This window comes from Micromys minutus (genome assembly GCF_963924665.1).
Source record: "Micromys minutus genome assembly, chromosome: 16".
Taxonomy (NCBI): Eukaryota; Metazoa; Chordata; class Mammalia; order Rodentia; family Muridae; genus Micromys; species Micromys minutus.
The window spans coordinates 32,824,615-32,843,765 of record NC_137985.1 but is presented as its reverse complement, the minus strand read 5'-3'; the positions used below and the strand labels follow the sequence as shown (position 1 = coordinate 32,843,765).

The following is a 19,151-nucleotide window of genomic DNA, read 5'->3' as shown; positions in this document are numbered from 1 at the left end:
TCAAGAAAACAGTTTTCTTCTGAGGGCTTCCTTCATAGCAAGTTTGGCATACTTATTTCTTAAACTGTAGATCAAAGGGTTCAGTATGGGCCCAATATTTGTGCAAAATACCGAGGACACCTTTCCCTTGTTCATAGATTCTACACAAATGCTGTTGCTCCAAAAACAATGAGACAGTCATTATGTGGGAATTACGGATATTGAAGGCTTTAGTCCTGCCCTGTGTGGAACTAATGTGTAAGATGTTTGCAATGATGAAACCATAGGAGATAAAAGTGGTATTGTTAGAAACCACAATGTTCATGCCAAACAGAATAAAGGCTACAACCTCATTGTTGTAAATGCTGGTGCAGGAAAGCTGGAGTCCAAGGAGAATGTCACACAGATAATGATTGAGAAGGTTTGCATCACAGAAGGTCAGTCATTCCATGCAAAGACTATGGGCCAAGGAATCCCAACATTTCATCACATATACCCCAAACAAAAAGACAGCACAGATCTTGGTCATAATATAACATTATATAGCAGTGGCCTGCAAATAGCAATACAACAGTCATGTGCCATTTCAGACAGTATATAACATTCTGTAATGACGAAAAAGCAGAAGTAGAGTTGTGTCAACCTGTATAGGAGATGATGTTCTTCTCTACCACAAAATTAATTAGCATTTTAGGGTTAAAGAAACAAGAGTAACAAATATCTACAAATGACAGATTAAAGAAGAAATAATACATGGGTGTGTGAAAGTATGAATTCAATGAAATCAGTGTGATTAAGTCAAGATTAGTTACTATAGTAACCACATAGATTCTGATATACAGAAAAAACAGAAGCATTTGGAGTTTTTGGCTGGTTAGTAAAGTCCTCCAGGATAAATACTGTCACCAGAGAGTAATTTTCATCTATCATTCCTCTTTAGATCTTCATCTACAGAGGTAAAGACAGACAAAATTAGCATAGTATTGATATTTCCCATTTATGCTCTGGACTCTGTTGTTCCCTCAAAGACCCTTAGATGATTTGAAAATCACCTAGTATGAAAAAAAAATCCTTTGCAGTGGGTGATTGTCCTAGGTTGCCTGTTTGCTATTTCAGTTCCTACTGGCTTTGTAGGGCAATTTCCTCCCTTTCTACAGAGGGAACTATACACATTTCAGAAGTGGCTAAAAAAAAAAATGTACTATCATAAACACACACCTTGTCCAGGGTAAATTATTTTAAAGCCCATTGAGTGCTCTCTTACCTAGGAAAGCTTAAGATACTAATGGTTCATTGTATACAATGGGAACTACTTTTCCTAATACATTTTCTATGCCTGCCTATTGCAACAGATCTTGCAACCAGGACCCTCATATACAGGATTCAAAATATAATTCTTTAAACGGTGCTGCTTTGAGATGCAAATTCCATTATCTTCAAATGAGTAGCACTGATTATATACCATACTACAGTGAAGGCCCCTTTATTAGGAATAAACAGCTGAGAAAAAACCGACTCTGTATGTTTTAGTGGCTCTTCCTTTTTTACACCATTTAAGAGAGAGGACAAAAAAGACAACAACCAGAACAACAAGACATGAAATTGAGTGGATATGAAAAGTAAGATGCTCTTATAAGAGGTGGGGGATGCAAAATAATATCCTAAAAAATACTTTATGTGAGTTCCAAAGAAAAGAATAAAATTGGCTTAAAAAGACTTACAGAATGCAAACTAACCAAATACAATTCTAAATCTAAATCTTAAAACGTGTACTCAGGCATTTTTTGAGAACAGACTGTTAGTTTATTATATTTGATTTATAAATGGTTTGTATAAAAATAATTCCAAAACTTGAGAAGGAGTGAATGCTGACACAGAATTCTCAGGCTTCTGTAGTGCTGACTGTATTAGGACATGGTTTGTACCCATGAGTAGTCCTGGGATTTCTCCAGGAATGAAAGTAAAATGTGCATTTTGCTGGTCTTCTGCAAGAACCCCAGTACAATCACATTAGAGAAATGTTATCATTTATGATGAGATGAAGAGCCTGGGGATTCAACCCAGGGGATGTTGTGTTTTGGCAACACCTATGGATAGATAATATTCAGGGACCGCTTTTCCCAGGAAACCAACAGTTGTTCACATCCCACCAGTGATGAGCCCAGCATCTCTTTAAAGACACTAACTTCCTCTCAGATGGCTGGTTACTCCATGTTCATAATTCATTTCTAAACTGCACAGAGAAGGAGTCATTTGCAGTGACTCTCCAGATGATCTTAGACCTTAACTCATAAGTCAGTGTGCCTCACTGCCAGTCATTTGCAAAAAATATCATGTGCTATATTTTATATTAAGGTAGAAAACTGTGAAACTAGACATATAAACTTCTCCCTCCCTTCTTGCCTTCTACTTTCTCTTAAAGGATCTTTCTGTTTATCAAGTTGTAGGACTAGTATACTCTTTGTCAATATATTAGAAAGAGCAAAAGGTTCACATATACAAAATAATGATAACTTGATATTTACATTAGGAAATAAAGCTACTTTGCTACAGAACTGTGCACTATAAATGATGTAATGAAGTCATTTAGGAAAAAAATGACTAACCAACTTTACATATCTAAAAGATGTTTCTCTTTTCGTCTGGAATGAGCTATCCTCCTGGTCATGATTCTTTCTGCATTTGCCATATACAAATAACAGAAATGTATTTTGTTTGCTAAAGTACGTCCTCCTGGAGAAAACAGGTAAAAACAGTAAGCTAGCAAAACCTACAAATCTCAGGATGTTCAGGAAAGCTATAAGAATCACCAGGCCTTCCTTGAAGTTATATAAGTAGCAACTTATTCTTGGGTAGGGGAGACTCTCTTCAGTTGAGTTTTTCAGGAAGATTCAGTGAAACAGTTTTTGTGAGTCATTTCATATTCTGGAGGGAGCTTTTCAGTGCAGCAGCCCTTGAATTAATTACCCATGTCCTTTAAGATACTTGCTTCTGTAAGTATAAATAGCCTACTGTGTCATCACTCTGGGCATGAGGAGAATAAAGTCCCTAGTCTTTCCTCAGTGCCACATTTCAGCATTTTGGATGAATATGTGTTTTGTTTTGTTTTATGTTTTTTTTTATGCTATGTGTAAAAGCTTTTAAATATACTCTCTGCAATTACATTGTTTCAAGGAAAATCACACAACAGTTTTCACCATCATTGTACAAAGGCAGAGGCTGTTTAGCTGCTGCTTTTACCTTCTCAACTATATCTACTATGCAGAAAACCAGTTTAGCTCTTTGTCCTTTAAGATAGGTAGCATTTGCTATTCATTTTCGACTATCTTCTTGATGTTATTCATTTCCTTACACTTGTTTTTGTTTAGTCAGTGTCTGGATATGTAGCTCAGGCTGGTCAACATAGCCTTTGTCCTCTACAAAACAGGAACTAGGATATCAAGTATGTTCTACCATACATGCTATGCATTCCTTAAAAGAATACATTATTTTACATTTTTTTGTTTTCACAGTAAAGATGAGTGAAAGGTACAGTACAAATTTGTTAATCCACACTTGACTAATAATGCATTTGTATCAACTAGCTGAACCAGAATGAAACACATCTTCTAAAAGACATACCAAATTTGTTACACCAATTATCACCCAAAATCCATGAATATATTGTGAATATCTAGATGCTATATTTTTTAGGTTTTTATAAGTATCCAACAAAAATAGTTTACTGCCCCCCTAAAAAAACCTCCTGTATATTATTTATTATTTTCTACCTTCAAATCCCAGTAACCATAAATCTTTTAAGCACCATAGCTCACTGTTTTTGGAAGTTATATATTTAGAATCATGCAATATATTTTTATAGTTTTCAAATTGGCACATTTTTTTTTACTTTAAGCTTTCTATGTATGTTTCTGTGATTTGATCTATTTCAACCTCTAATGAAAGAGAATTCTTTTATATAGATGTGTCAAGGGTTATTTATCCCTTTACATATTGAAACACATTTCGGTTTCCATACCCCTATGTGCTCTTCCTTTGTGACAAAGACCTTTACACATCAGAGTGAAAGTTTGTTAAGGGCATCTAGCTTAATTTTATAAGGTACTTATCAGTGAATACATTTATTAGCTCACTTTATCAGAATAGGATTGGTGACATTTTTCTAAACGTTTAAATGTATGATTTTAAAAGCACAGGTAACAAAAGCAATAATGTAGATTATGCAATCTCATCAAACTTAAAATCTGTTCACAGAAAAGAATAATTTAACAGAATAACTAGATAATCCGAAAATAATAAGAAAAAACATATAGACAATACAAACATGAAAAGTTCAGTGTCCAAACTATGCTAATAATCTATATGGTTATGGGCATATGATAAATTATTCAGCGGCATAAATCATAAAGAAACTGAATCTACAACCAATAATAAATACCAAGTTATAACTGTTAAAATAACTATTACAAAAAAGGAAAATAAAATGAGTGTTTGAGAGAATGATAGAAACAAGAAATCATCACATACTGTGTGATTCTATGTCTACAAACATGTTACAAAATAAAGTAAGTTATTCTATCACTCCTAGGAATGGTTAGCCCACACCAAACAAACCTAGTGGTATTTTTGTAGAGTTTTCATTTCATTTTCCTTTGTTTAGGCACTTTATTTTGTGTGTGTATATGTGTCTCTGTGTGGGGAATTATTGCTTCATCTTTTATTTATATTTTTACTTTTTAAATTTTCATTCTTTTTTTAAGAGAGAAAGGGAAACAATAAGGAAAATAGGTGGGAAGTATTGATATTCTGGAATGATTCAAAGGATGGAAAAGTCATAATTGAATATAATGTATGAAAAACATTAAAAAGAAAAAGAAAAAAATATTATGTATGTTTCTTGTGTTCATCTGCTGCCACAGATTCAAAGGGAAAGACATATTTGTGTTAAAAAGACACCACACTCCCCATTGTATGTTCCAAATTTTTCACCTTAGTCAAAATGTGTATTCAGGCTACATGTATTCTCTCTCTCTCTCCCTCCCTCCCTGCCTCTCTCTCTCTCTCTCTCTCTCTCTCTCTCTCTCTCTCTCTCTCTCTCTCTCTCTCTCTCTCTCTCTCCCTGCCCTCCCTCCCTCCCTCCCTCCCTCCCTCCTCCTCCTCCTCCTCCTGCTTCTTCTTCTTCTTCTTCTTCTTCTTCTTCTTCTTCTTCTTCTTCTTCTTCTTCTTCTTCTTCTTCTTCTTCTTCTTCTTCTTCTTCTTCTTCTTCTTTCTTCTTCTTCTTCTTCTTCTTCTTCTTCTTCTTCTTCTTCTTCTTCTTCTTCTTCTTCTTCTTCTTCTTCTTCTTCTTCTTTTTCTTCTTCTTTTTCTTCTTCTTCTTCTTCTTCTTCTTCTTCTTCTTCTTTTTCTTCTTCTTTTTCTTCTTCTTCTTCTTCTTCTTCTTCTTCTTCTTCTTCTTCTTCTTCTTCTTCTTCTTCTTCTTCTTCTTCTCTCTCTCTCTCTCTCTCTCTCTCTCTCTCTCTCTCTCTCCACTTTATATTCTAATTGCAGCACCACCATTGTTCCTGGTCTTCCATTTTCACACAACATCTCATTCCCATCCTCTCAACCCTTCCCATCACGTCACTGCAGACTAGACACATCCTCTCCCACTATGACCCGAATGGGATCCACAGGCAGGCAACAGAGAAATGGGCAGCCCAAGTATAGCTACTGGAGGACCCTCATGAAGACCAAGCTACATATCTGCTAGGTATTTTCCTGGGATATAGGTCCAGCGTGTGCTTGCTTTTTGTTGGTGGGTTAGTCTCTGGATGTTCTCAAGGGTTTAGGTTAGTTGACTCTTTTGGTCTTCCTATGGATTCCCTAATCTCTTTGGGTCACTCAATCATTCCTCCAAATCTTCCAGACTACCGCAGCCTATGGACCTCTACATCTGTTAAGATTGGCTGCTATGTGGAGTCTCTCAGAGGACAGTTAGGATATGCTGTGTCTGCATGCATTAATAGTATTAGGAATTAGTGTTGGGCTAGGCATTGGTTTGCCATGCCCTCTGTCCCTACTCCATCTTTTATGAAGGATTCATTCTGGGCTGAAAGTTTGGTGGGTTTGTGTCCTTTGTTGAGTGCTCACAAATAATGTCTACATATATAACAAATAAATTTTTTTCTGTTTTACTCTGGCATTTTATTTTTTGATTATATTTTGTTTTGAGACAGAATGATAGGTAATCTTAAGGTTGGAGGGTAGGTTGATTCTTAGGGAGAATCTAGGAATGATAGGAAGAAATGGAAAAGCAGAGGTAATTAACTACAGTTTATATATGTATAAACTATATTGTTATAGTTTATTATATTACAGTTTATGACATAAGAATACTTTGATATAATAAATACTTGAAATATATCCAGGCATTATTTTATATTTTAAACAGAAATGATTAATTATGTGAAGCTACCATTATAATCATTATTTTATTATGCTATATCACACTGAATTTTAAAACATCATTTTATTTAATATTAATATATGCTATAATGTATAAGACTTTTACCAATGTGAAAATAATATTAGTAAATGTTTATACAATTATACATTTTTTGAGATTACTTTCCATATCTTGATTTCAGATGCCTAGAGAGAATTTAGCTTTGCAACAATGAAACTTAGAGGTTGAAAGCTTATGTAAAATTATTTATCTCAGAAGGGATACTTTACATAATTATAATATTTTAACCTATAATTAAATGGAAATAATGATGTAAGAGATGTTGCAATTACCTATAATACACAAATATGAAATGCTGGGGAGATCATAAGATACAGTTGCAGAAAAACAGCCAGGTATGGTCTTTTATTACTGTGATCCCTTCAGTCAGAAGGCTGAGACAGGAGGATCACCATAAGTATAAAAAACAAAAGATAATAAAAAAATAAAAGAGGGAAGAAATAAATTTGACAGTCAATATTACTCAGTACTAACTTATTTTTTTTCTGATAACTTGTCAGATGATATGATATTCTTACTTTTCCAAAGTTTCATACCAGGTTAACCCCAAACCCAGTGATCTGTTTTGTTTTAATATTTCCAGAGAAGCCAGTATTATCTTTAGTAACTAATGCTATCCCCAACTCAGGAGAATATTTTTATACCCAAGGTTTTTCTCAGGGCAACCTTGACCTCCTTATTCCTGAAGCTGTAGATCAAAGGATTGAGCATGGGTACAACAATGGTATAGAATACAGTGGACACTTTCCCTTGATCCATGGACAAAACAGAGGAAGGATGGAGGTACATAAATGCTCCTGACCCAAAGAAAATAGAAACCACAATAATATGTGAGCTACATGTGCTGAAGGCCTTGGACCTTCCTTCCATGGAATGAATGTGTAGGATGCTAGAAAGAATGAATGTGTAAGAAACAATGATGGTGATGCTGGGTACACCTACATCAAAACCTACAACAATAAACACCACAAGCTCATTGATATAAGTGCTGCTGCAGGAAAGCTCTAGCAGAGGAAGGATGTCACACATGTAATGGTTGACAGTGTTGTCCTTACAGAAGGTCAGCCTCAGCATGCACCCGGTGTGGGCCCAAGCACCAATAAATGCTCCCACATATACAATGAGAGTCAACAGAGAGCAGACCTGAGGGGACATGGTTACCGTGTACAGCAGGGGCTTACAGATGGCCACATAGCGATCATATGCCATCACTGTCAGCACATAGCATTCTGCACTGACAAAGAAGCAGTAGAAATAGAGCTGAGTCATGCATCCTTCATAGGAAATTGTGTTTCTCTCAGAAACAAAGTTTACCAACAGTTTGGGGGTGATAACAGTAGTATAGCAGAGATCAATGAAAGATAAATTGAAGAGAAAGTAGTACATGGGAGTGTGAAGAGTGGGATTCATTCCAATGAGAGTGAGCAAACCCAGGTTTCCTGCCACTGTGATAACATAGATACCTAGGAAGAGGAAGAAGAGGGGAAAATGGGTCTCTGTATATTCTGTTAAGCCAACCAGAATAAACTCAGTAATGAAGGAAATATTTTTAGTGTCCATTCTCTTCTACCAGAATCTGAAAAAAAAAAGGCATGTTCAGAATTAGGAAAACATGATGTTTCTAGTCATTTTGCCTCCAGGGCCGAGAGCCTCTGATGAAACTGAGATATTTTCTTGGTTTTATTGCTGTTCTTATGAGGGAGACATGTTTGAAAGGTTAAGCAAAGTGAAATCACATGGAAGAAATAAGCCAAGAAGATACACAAACATTCTCTATTTTGTTTCTATGTCTCTTTAGCGTTCCAATTTATCCTTGTCAACCTTCACTCACTACATTCTAAATGCCCTGTATTTACAGTCAATCAACACACTGTGTTATTTAGGATAAAGACCCTGAGGACTGAGCTAGAGGAGAGAGGCTGACAGAGTCCCTTTGGCTTCCTAAACATAAGTAGGAATCCTTAAGTTCGAATATCCTTCGTGAAAATTCTCTGATTTAAAAAACATCCCGGAGAAATGACAAACTTTATAGTTACATTTCTCCTATAAGAAGGTTCAAATATGTACATGTCATGCTCAAATCTGGACAAAGAAGTAAAGCACACGAGAGCATAGAGATAATGCTTATCATTCGGTCTAGAGGACTTGGAACTTTGCTTGTGGTCTGCACATTGCCTTTGGTCTCTTCAGAGAAACAACTCCACTTCTGAAGGAAATTGTAGTTCAGTATTAATGTAACTCCCCTCCCTAACATTTGTAAATCTCTGACTTTATCTAAGAATTATATAAAGACCATAATTTTTACTAATATTATCATCACCAACATTTTATGTTACAGAACAGAAATCTAAATAATTCTCATTTCTTGTTTCTACATAAAACCAAGTAGAGTTATGTAAATCATCTTATCTGAATGCCATTAATTTTAGGACCTCTTCGGGATCATAATCCTAATTAACATCCTTTAAGAAGAACATGTCTAAGATATTATTTATACAGTAACGATGATGATGTCGTCTGGTACCCTTTGAGATAATATTCAACTCTAATTTAACTTCTGGGATTGTATATTCCCCAGGGCATATGAGGTAGAAAACTTTCCATTTACTTTGTCTTTCTTATTGTGTTTCTTTGGTTTATAGCTACAACCACAATACATGGCACTGTAAGCAATTACCAAAAGATCAGAGGTTCTTACACATCTTTTCACATATAATAACATGTTGTAAAATACATATCCAAGAGCTGTTAGTTTGAGATAATCAAGATCTATAAAACCACTGAAAGACTAACGAGAGGACACAGAAAAAGTATCCAAATTAACAAAATGAGAAATAAAAGTGGAGTGGAGATCCAGGGACACAGGCCCGGTGAGATGGTGCTGCTAGAAGACAGGGAGCAGAGAGGTCTGTGCCAAGCACTGGGAAAGTGTGCCCACCCCATTGGTTCATGGGAGCATGAACCCTGCCTTAGGGTCTCTGTTTCCTCCAAGCAGTCTGTGTGTGGAGAACAGACACTCAGGTCATCTGCCACCAGAAACAGCAAGAATCCATGGAAACTGGCCAGGTACAAGGGAGAGACAAGAAACAATCACTGACAAGACCACATATAATCACAGACAACAAGATGGCAAGAGGAAAGTGAAAGAATGAGTCCCAGGAAAACCAAGACAACCTGGCAATACCAGAACCCAGCTCTCCCATCACAGCAAACAGCAGAATGCCAAAAACTACAGAAAATGAAGACTCAGACCTGAAATCACACCTCAAGATGATGATAGAGATCCTTACAAAAGAACAGGAGGAAAAGTATAGAGAAATAGAAGCTTTTAAAGACGAAACAAGAAAAACACTTAAAAAATCTCAAAGAACTAGAGGAAAACAGAACCAAAGAGATGAAGGAATTGAAGAAGGAAATTAAAATGGAAATGTAAACAATAAAGAAAACACTAAAAGAGACAACCCTAGAGGTAGAAAACCTGAAAAATAAATCAGGAGTCACAGATGCAAGCATCTTCTACAGCCTAAAAGAGATGGAAGAGAGAATCTTCCCACATAATAATAGTGGGAGAATCTTTCCCACATAATAATAGTGGGAAACCTCAAAACCCCACTCTCACCAATGGACAGATCATGGAAACAGAAACTGAACAAGGACACTGTAAAAATAGCAGAAGATTTGTACCAATTGGAATTAATAGACATCTACAGAACATATCATCCTAAAACAAAAGAATACATTTTCTTCTAATCACCTAACAGAACCTTCTCCAAAATTGACCATATAATTTATAATTAATCACCAAACATGCCTCAATTGATGTAAGAAGAGTGAAATACTCACATTCATCCTATCATATCACCATGGTCTATGGCTGATCTTTAATAAAACAAAGACAAAAAAAAGCCCACATACACAAGGAAACTAAACAATGTTCTATTAAATGTTACTACAGTCAAAAAAGAAAGAAATCAAGGGTTATCTAGAATTTAATGAAAATGTAAACACAACATACTCAAACCTATGGGATGCAATGTAAGCGGTAGTGAAAGGAAAACTCATAGCTCTGAGTGATTAAAATGAAACTGGAGAGAGCATACACTAGCAACTTGACAGCACAGTTGAAAGCTCTAGAACAAAAGGAAGCAGATACTCCCAAGAGGAGTAGACGACAAGAAATAACAATAATCAAATTCAGAGCAATTTAACAAATTTAAATTTAACAAATAGAAATAAAAAGAAACATTAAAACAGACAACAAAACCAAGAGGTGGTCCTTTGACAAAATTAACAAGATTGATAAACCCTTAGCTAGACTAACTAGAGGGTAAAGGGAGAATATCCAAATTCACAAAGTCAGAAGTGAAAATGGAGACATAATAACTGAAACTGGGGAAATTCCATAAATCATCACATCCTACACCGGAGCCTATACTCAATAAAGCTGAAAAATCTGGAGGATACCGATGAATTTCTAGGCATAGGTCAAATACTAAAGTTAAACCAGAACCAGGTATAACAACTAAATAATCCTATAACACCTAAAGAAATAGAAGCAGTCATTAAAAACCTCCCAACCAAAATAAGCCCAGATCCAGATGTGTTCAGGGCAGAATTTCATCAGACATTTAATGACAATCTAATACCAATACTCTCCAAACTATTCCAAAAAATACAGGCAGATGGAACACTACCTAACTAATTTTTGAGGCTACAATAACCCTCAATTCTAAACCAAATAAAGATGCTACAAGAAAAGGGAAATTCAGACTAATCTTACTTATGAACACTGATGGAAAAATACTCAACAAAATCCTTTCAAACAAAATCCAGGAACACATCAAAATGATCGTTCATCATGATCAAGTGGGCTTCATACCTGTGATGCAGGGATGGTTTAATATATGGAAATCCATCAACATAATCAAACATATTAACAAACTCAGTGAAAAAAAAAAACACATGGACATCTCACTAGATGCTGAGCAGTCATTTGACAAAATTCAACACTCCTTCATTTTAAAAGTCTTGGAAAGAACAGGAATCCAAGGCCCATACCTAAACATAATAAAAGCAATATACAGAAAACCAACAACAACATGAAACTTAATGATGGGAAACTTGAAGCAATCCCACTAAAATCAGGGATTCGATCAGGCTGCCCACTCTCCCCCAACCTCTTTAACATAGTACTGGAAGTAGTGGCCAGAGCAATTAGACAACAAAAGGAAATCAAAGGGATACAAATTGAAAAGAAAGAAGTAAAAACATAATTAATTACATGACAGTGTACTTAAGCGACCCCACAACTTCCACCAGAGAATACCTACAGCTGATAAACAAGTTCAGCAAAGTGGCTGTATTTAAAATTAACTCAAACAAATCAGTAGTCTTCCTATATTCAAAGGACAAACGTGGTGAAGGAAGCTAGGGAAAAGATACCCTTCACAATAGTCACAAACAATATGAAATACATTGGTGTGACTCTAACTAAGCAAGTAAAGGATCTGTATGAAAAGATTTTCAAACCTGTAGAGAATGAAATTGAGAAGGATCTCAGAAAATGGAAAGATCTCCCATGCTCATGGATTGGAAGGATCAACATTGCAAAAATGGCCATCCTACCAAAAGCGATCTACAGATTCAATGCAATCCCCATTAAAATTCCAACCCAATACTTCATAGAGTTGGAAAGAGCAATGTGCAATTTCATCTGGAATAACAAAAAATCTAGAATAGTGAAATCAATCCTCAACAACAAGAAAATATCTGCGGGATTCATTATCCCTGACCTCAAGCTATATTACAAGATAATTGGGCTAAAACTGCATGGTACTGGTTAAGAAATAGGCACATAAATCAGTGTAATAGAGGATCCAGAAATGAGCCCTCAGATATATTGTCACTTGATTATTGAAAAGGGAGATTTAAACATTCAATGAAAAAAGGACAGCCTCTTTAACAAATGGTGTTGGTTCAACTGGCATTCAGCATGTAGAAGAATGAAAATAGACACTTTCTTACAGGTACATTGAAATTATTAGAAGAGAAAGTACGGAAAACCTTAGAACACATAGCCACAGGAAAAAATTTCCTGAACAGAACACCAATGGCTCATACTATAATGTAAAAGAATGACAAATTGGACTTAATGAGATTGCAAAATTTCTGTAAGGCTAAGAATACTGTCGAGATACAAAGGAATAGTGGTTGCTGTTTCCTGCTATTTTTGCTTTTGGAGGTTGAATTGTGCCTGTATATCTTTCTTCTTTTGGTTTTCTTGCTTAGGAGTTTTCTTGTTTTTATTAGGATGTAGTTCTCCTCATTGTATTGGGTTTTCCACCTATAATTTGTTGTACTGCTGGGTTTGTTGTCAGATATTGTGTAAATTTAGTTATGTCTTGGAATATCTTAGTCTCTCCATCTATGGTGATTGAGAGTTTTGCTGGGTATAGCAGCTTTGGCTGGCACCTGTGCTCTCTTAGTGTCTGTGTATTGTCTGTCCAGGCTCTTCTAGCTTTCATAGTCTCTGTTGAGAAGTAGGGTGTAATTCTGATTGGTCTGCCTTTATATGTTACATGGCATTTTTAACACACTTTTAATATTTTTTCTTTGCTTTGGGCACTTGGAATTTTGACTATTATGTGCCTGGAGGAATTTTTTTCTGGTCCAAACTATTTGGAGTTTGTTTGGTATGTTTTATGCTCATGGTCATCTCATTCTTAAGGGTTGGGAAGTTTTCTTCTACATTTTTTTTGACAATATTTACTTTGCCTCTTAGTTTATATTCTTTGCCCTCTTCTATTCCGATTATCCTTAGGTTTGGTCTTCTCATTGTGTCCTGGATATCCTGGACATTTTGTCTTAGGAGCTTTTTGGTTTTTGCATCTTCTCTGACTGTTTTGTCTATGTTTACAATGTTGTCTTCGGCCCCGAGATTCTCTCTTCCATCTCTTGTAGTCTGTCGGAAATGATTGCATCTGTCGGAAATGATTGCATCTGTGATGCCTGATTTCTTTTTTAGGTTTTCTACCTCTAGGGTTGTCTCTTTTAGTGTTTATTTATTGTGTTCATTTCGGTTTCAAATTCCTTCTTCCATTCTTTCATCTCTTTTGTTCTGTTTTCCTCTATTTCTTTGAGTTCTTTGAGTGTTTTTCTTGTTTCCTCTTTAAAAGCTTCTAATTATTTTTGCTTTTCCTGTCATTCTTGTTTAAGGATCTTTGTCATCATCTTGAGATTTGATTTCAGGTCTGAGTCTTCTTTTTCTGGAGTGTTTGACATTCCACTGTTTGCTGTGATGGGAGAGCTGGGTTCTGGTGTTGCCAGGTTGTCTTAGTTTTCCTGGGGTATATTCTTTTGCAGTCCTCTTGCCATCTTGTTGTCTGTGATTGGTTCTTGCCTTTCCCTTGTAACTGGCCTGTGTCCCTGGATCTCCTGATCCCCAGCTAGTCGGAACTCGTTCATACAAGGCCTGTCTCCCTGGTTCTCTGCTGTTCCTGGTGGTGGATGGTCTGAGTCTTAACTTTGTTTTTTAAAGTAAAGTTGCTCAGTTAAAAAAAAAAAAAAGAAATGAAAGTGGAGATATTACAACAGAAACTGAGGAAAATCAAGAAATCATCAGATCCTATTACACAAGCCTATACTCAACAAAACTGGAAAATCTAGAGTAAATTGGCCAATTTCTAGACAGATGTCAGATAAAAAGTTAAATCAGGATCATATAAACCATCTAAACAGCTATATAACCCCTGAAGTAATAGAAGCAATCATTAATAGCCTCCCAACCCAAAAAAAAAAAAAAAAAAAAAAAAGCAAAAGACCAGATAGTTGTAGTGCTGAATTATATCAAACCTTCATAGAAGAACTAATACCAATACTCTCCAAACTATTCCACAAAACAGAAACAGAGAATAAAGAAAAATATAATGTGTGAGGAATCATAAAGTTGAAGCATGAGAAATAGGTTTTCCAAGTTAAAGTTAGTGGCTCCTAGCGGACTATGTGCCTTTCAGATTGTATGAAACTGAAGCATCCTCACAGTAGTGGGGGTGGTGGCCATGACGGTGGTACTGGAGGTGAAGCATTCAGGCAGGTTTGTCCTTCTCTGTCTACTCCCTTAGAAATCAAGGAAGTATAGAAACTTGGCAGGACATATGGTCTTAGACATTAATCTTATGTACACAGTAAAGTTTTCAAACATTATTGTAACCTGCCATTGGCCACTCTATTGATCATGGCATTTTGCCACTATATTTTGATAAAAGTATCAAAAATCCCATGGGTTTTTAAAAAATTGCTGTGGGCCCTCCAACTAGCCTTATTTAACTACTTGGGGACAAAACAGGTAAACTTAGCCTGGTTAGTAGGTTTGGATATTTACCATAGTAGAAATCAGCATCAGGTTTCGGATACCATACCAGCAGGAGATGAAAGAAAGGTTCACAACATTTCTTTGGGCATTTTCCAAGTGTTAGCTCTGAAGTCTACAGTCTGAAAATCCTGCTTTGTAGACAATTATGCTGCCTCTCACACATGACATAGCTGTTGGAGACAATGAACAAAAGAAAGAGAGACTGGTTTTTGGTACTCTTATTCTAAATGCTTCAGGTTTGAAAAAATGAAGAGCAAATTGACCTATTGTTTTTAAACATGAAAATAGGAAAAATGATTTTAGCAAATAACCATGTCTTGAGATATAAATCCAATATACATAATATAAAGAAAAGCAGAGTACTAAACACAATATGGTAGAAAGTGTTGTCACATATTTCAGTATATTAGTTTCTTATTTTAAATGTACTAATTTATAATAAATCTATACCTTTATATTTGTCTGAATCAGAAAGCACATTAGCTTGCCCATTAGACATTATTGTTAATACTCACTCCTTTTACTGACTATATATGTAAGTTGTGTACAGTTTATGCAGACATATTTGTGTATAGATATGAAAGACTGAGGGGGACATCTAGTGGCCTGCCTGATTTACTTGAGATAGGGTCTCTTATTTCCTGTGTCTTTGTGTACTAGCCAGCTGTGCAATCCTCCTGACCCTTCCGATATGAGTAAGGGATTACAGGCATATATAATGCCAAGTCTAGCTTTTGACATGAATTCTGGTGATTTAAACTCAGGCCCTTATATTTGCACAATAAATATAATGACTTACTGGACTATATAGTCCAATAGTGTGATTGCTAAGTTACATATTTATTATTTTATGTAATATCATATCAATTGATATTATTTGACAGACACCAACATGAGAACCCTTAAATAAATTAAGTTTTTTTTTTTATTTTCAGATATGTATGATGGAGAGATCACTGTTGGTGAAGTGACATTCAATTTGAATTTGGGATTCCAGCACACATATAAAAATCTAAATGTGGTAACATATACCTTTATGTAATCTCAGAAGACTGAAGAATTTTTTGAGGATTGCTAATCATCCAGTCTAACAGCTATTGAGCTTCAGATTCAGAGAGATCCTATCCACAAAATAAGCTTAAAAGCTATTGGAACACACACACACACACACACACACACACACACACACACAAACACACACACACACATTTATATAGATACATACTTGCAGACACTCTCTTGCTCTCATACAAAGAATTTTATTTGTTACAAATGATTCTATTGATCTGTAATCTGTTATTTCCTTTTTCCTCCTGAACCTGCCTCTAGGCTCTCAGTGGTGAAGGAGAGAGAGGAAAAGGGGAAGAAGCCCTGGGAGGGAGACACTGTGAGGAAAGTGGGGCCTGCAATTGGGATGTAAATTGAATATATAGATAAGGAAGAAAGAAAGAAAGAAAGGAAGGAAGAAAGAAAGAAAGAAAGAAAGAAAGAAAGAAAGAAAGAAAGAAAAAAAGAAAGAAAAAGAAAGAAAGGAGAGAGGGAAGGAACAAACTTGGGAAAAACAAGTCTTCAACTATTACAAATGTTTCAATACCTATTAAATGTTTTATACCTATTATCCTTAGGCTGTGTCCTGGAATTTCTGGATGTTTTGAGTTAGGACCTTCTTGAATTTTGCATTTTCTTTGACTTTTTTTCATTGTCTTCTGTGGTATCTGTGCCTGAGATTTTTCCCTTCCATCTCTTGCACTCTGTTTGTTGTGATGCGTGCATCTATGTCTCCTGATCTATTTTCTAAGTTTTGTATCGCCAGAGTTATCTCCCTTTGTAATTTCTTTATTGATTCTATTTCTATTTTTAGATCCTGGATTTGCAGGATTACTATAGTAAAATTGACAGTCTTTTCAAAAGCAATCTACCAGTTCAATGTAATCCCCATCAAAATTTCAGCTCAATTTTTCATAGAATTAGAAAGAACAATTTGAAAATTCATTTGGAATAACAAAAAAGCCCAGGATAGTAAAAACTATTCTCAACAATAAAGAAACTACTGGAGAAATCACAATTGCTGGCCTTAAGCTCTATTACAGAACAATAGTAAATTAAAACTCTATGGTATTGGTACAGAGATGGGATCAATGGAATAAAATTCAAGATCCAGAAATGAGCTCACACATAGCTAGTTTCAGTTGATCTTTGACAACGGAGTTAAAACCATACAGTGGGAAAAAAGACAACATTTTTAACAAATGGTGCTGCTTCAACTGACAGTCAACATGTAAAAGAATATGAACTGATCTATTCTTATGGTCCTGTACAAACCTAAATTCCAAGTGGATCAAGGAACTCCACATAAAACCTGATACACTCAAACTAATATAAGAGAAGGAGGGGAAGAGCCTCAAATACATGGTCACTGAGGAAAATTTCCTGAAAAGAACACCAATGACTTCTGCTCTAAGATCAAGAATCGACTATTGGGATATTGTAAATTGCAAAGCTTCTGTAAGGCAGAGAGCACTGTCATTAGGACAATACAGCAAGCAACAGAATGGGGAAAGATTTTTGCCAATCCAAAATCTGAAAGAGGGCTAATATCCAATAAACACAATAACTGAAGAAGGTAGACTCCAGAGAATCAAATAATCTGGTTAAAAATGGGGGACACTGTAAAACAAATAATTCTCAACTGAGGAATATTGAGTGGCTGAGAAGTACCTAAAGAACCGATTACTATCCTTAGTCGTAAAGAAAATGCAAATCAAAACAACGTTGAGATTCTACCTCAAGCCAGTCAAAAAGGCTAAGATAAAAAAATCCCAGGTGACAGCAGATGCTGGTGAAGATGTAGAGAAATAGGAACACTCCTCCATTGTTGGTGGGATTGCAAGCTGGTACACCCACTCTTCAAATCAGTCTGGTGGTACCTCAGAAAATTGGATATAGTACTACATGAGGACCTAGCCATACCACTTCTGGGCATATTTTCAAAAGAGGCTTCTAGATATAACTGAGACACCTGCTTCACTATGTTTATGGCAACCTTATTTATAATAGCAAGAATATGGAATAAACATGGATGTTTTTAACAGAGAAATTAATACAGAAAATACAGGTACAGTTAAACAATGAGTACTACTCAGCTATTATAAACAATGACTTCATTAAATTCTTAAGCAAATGAATGGAACTACAAAATATAATCTTGTGTAAGGGAACCCAATCACAAAGAAACACATGTGGTATGTACTCATTGATAAGTGGATATTAGCCCAAGCTGGGATTACCCAAGATACAATTAACAGATCACATGAAGCTCAAAAAGAAGGAAGACCAAACTTCAGATACTTCAGTCCTTCTCAGAATTGGTAACAAAAATATCTACAGGAGGAAATACAAAGACGAAGTTTAAAGCAGAGACTGAAGCAAGGGGAATCCAAAGACTGCTCCACCTGGAGATCCAGTTCATATACAGCCACCACACCAAAACAATTTTGCTGATTACAATAAATACATGTTGACAGGAGCCTGATATAGATGTCTCCTGAAAAGCTCTGCCAAATCTTCCAGATACATAGTCGGATACTCACAGCCAACCACTAAACTGAGAATGAGGTCCCCAATGGAGGAGCTAAAGAAAGGATTGAAAAAGCTGAAGGAGTTTCCAACCCCATAAAAACAGTAATACTAGCCAACCAGAGCTCTCAGGTACTATACCACTGCCCAAAGCATAGAAATACATAGACACATGGCTCCAGTTGCATATGTAGCAGAGGATGGCCATGTTGGGCATCAATGGAAAGAGAAGCCCTTAGTCCATACAAGCTATATGCTCGAGAATAGGAGAATGTCAAGACAGGGGACAAAGGGGTTGGAGGGTGTGGGGGATACCCTCATAGAAGCAGGGACAAGATGGATGGTATAGGGTGTTTATAGAGAGGAAACTTGGAAAGGTTATAACATTTGAAGTTTAAATAATATATGTCCAATAAAAGTAATATACGCTTCAAATTAAAATATGCTTCAAGAAAAGTGAACATTCATATCACACAACAAAATTCATACAAGGCTGTTTTGACACTTTCTTTGTCAACACAAATAATCTTAATATCTTCACCTTACCTTCAGGTAACTCTTTAAACAATGGCTAAAACAACCACGTTTTTCATTAAAATATAACAAAATCATTCTTTACACAACATACCAAAATTTTTCTCTACTGAAATCCCTTGGGCCAGGCATGTGCAGTTCCAAACATTCATAGTAACAAAGTCTTCCATATTCCTACTAGGATAG

General features: G+C 35.8%; 1 protein-coding gene and 1 pseudogene across 2 annotated transcripts in view; both read right to left on the bottom strand.

Annotated features, from left to right (window-relative positions):
- Positions 1-909, bottom strand: LOC308431191 (olfactory receptor 8B3-like; annotated as a pseudogene). The gene has a single exon. The product of its transcript is annotated as an olfactory receptor 8B3-like (transcript).
- A 6,199-nt stretch (positions 910-7,108) lies between these two features.
- LOC308431144 (olfactory receptor 8B8-like) overlaps positions 7,109-19,151 on the bottom strand; it is a gene marked incomplete at both ends in the record, with an annotated part of 46,388 nt that continues 34,345 nt past the window's right edge. Inside the window, one exon of the mRNA XM_080930503.1 lies at positions 7,109-7,972. Coding sequence (XP_080786629.1) covers positions 7,109-7,972 — 864 coding nt within the window. The remainder of the gene's footprint in view (positions 7,973-19,151) is intronic.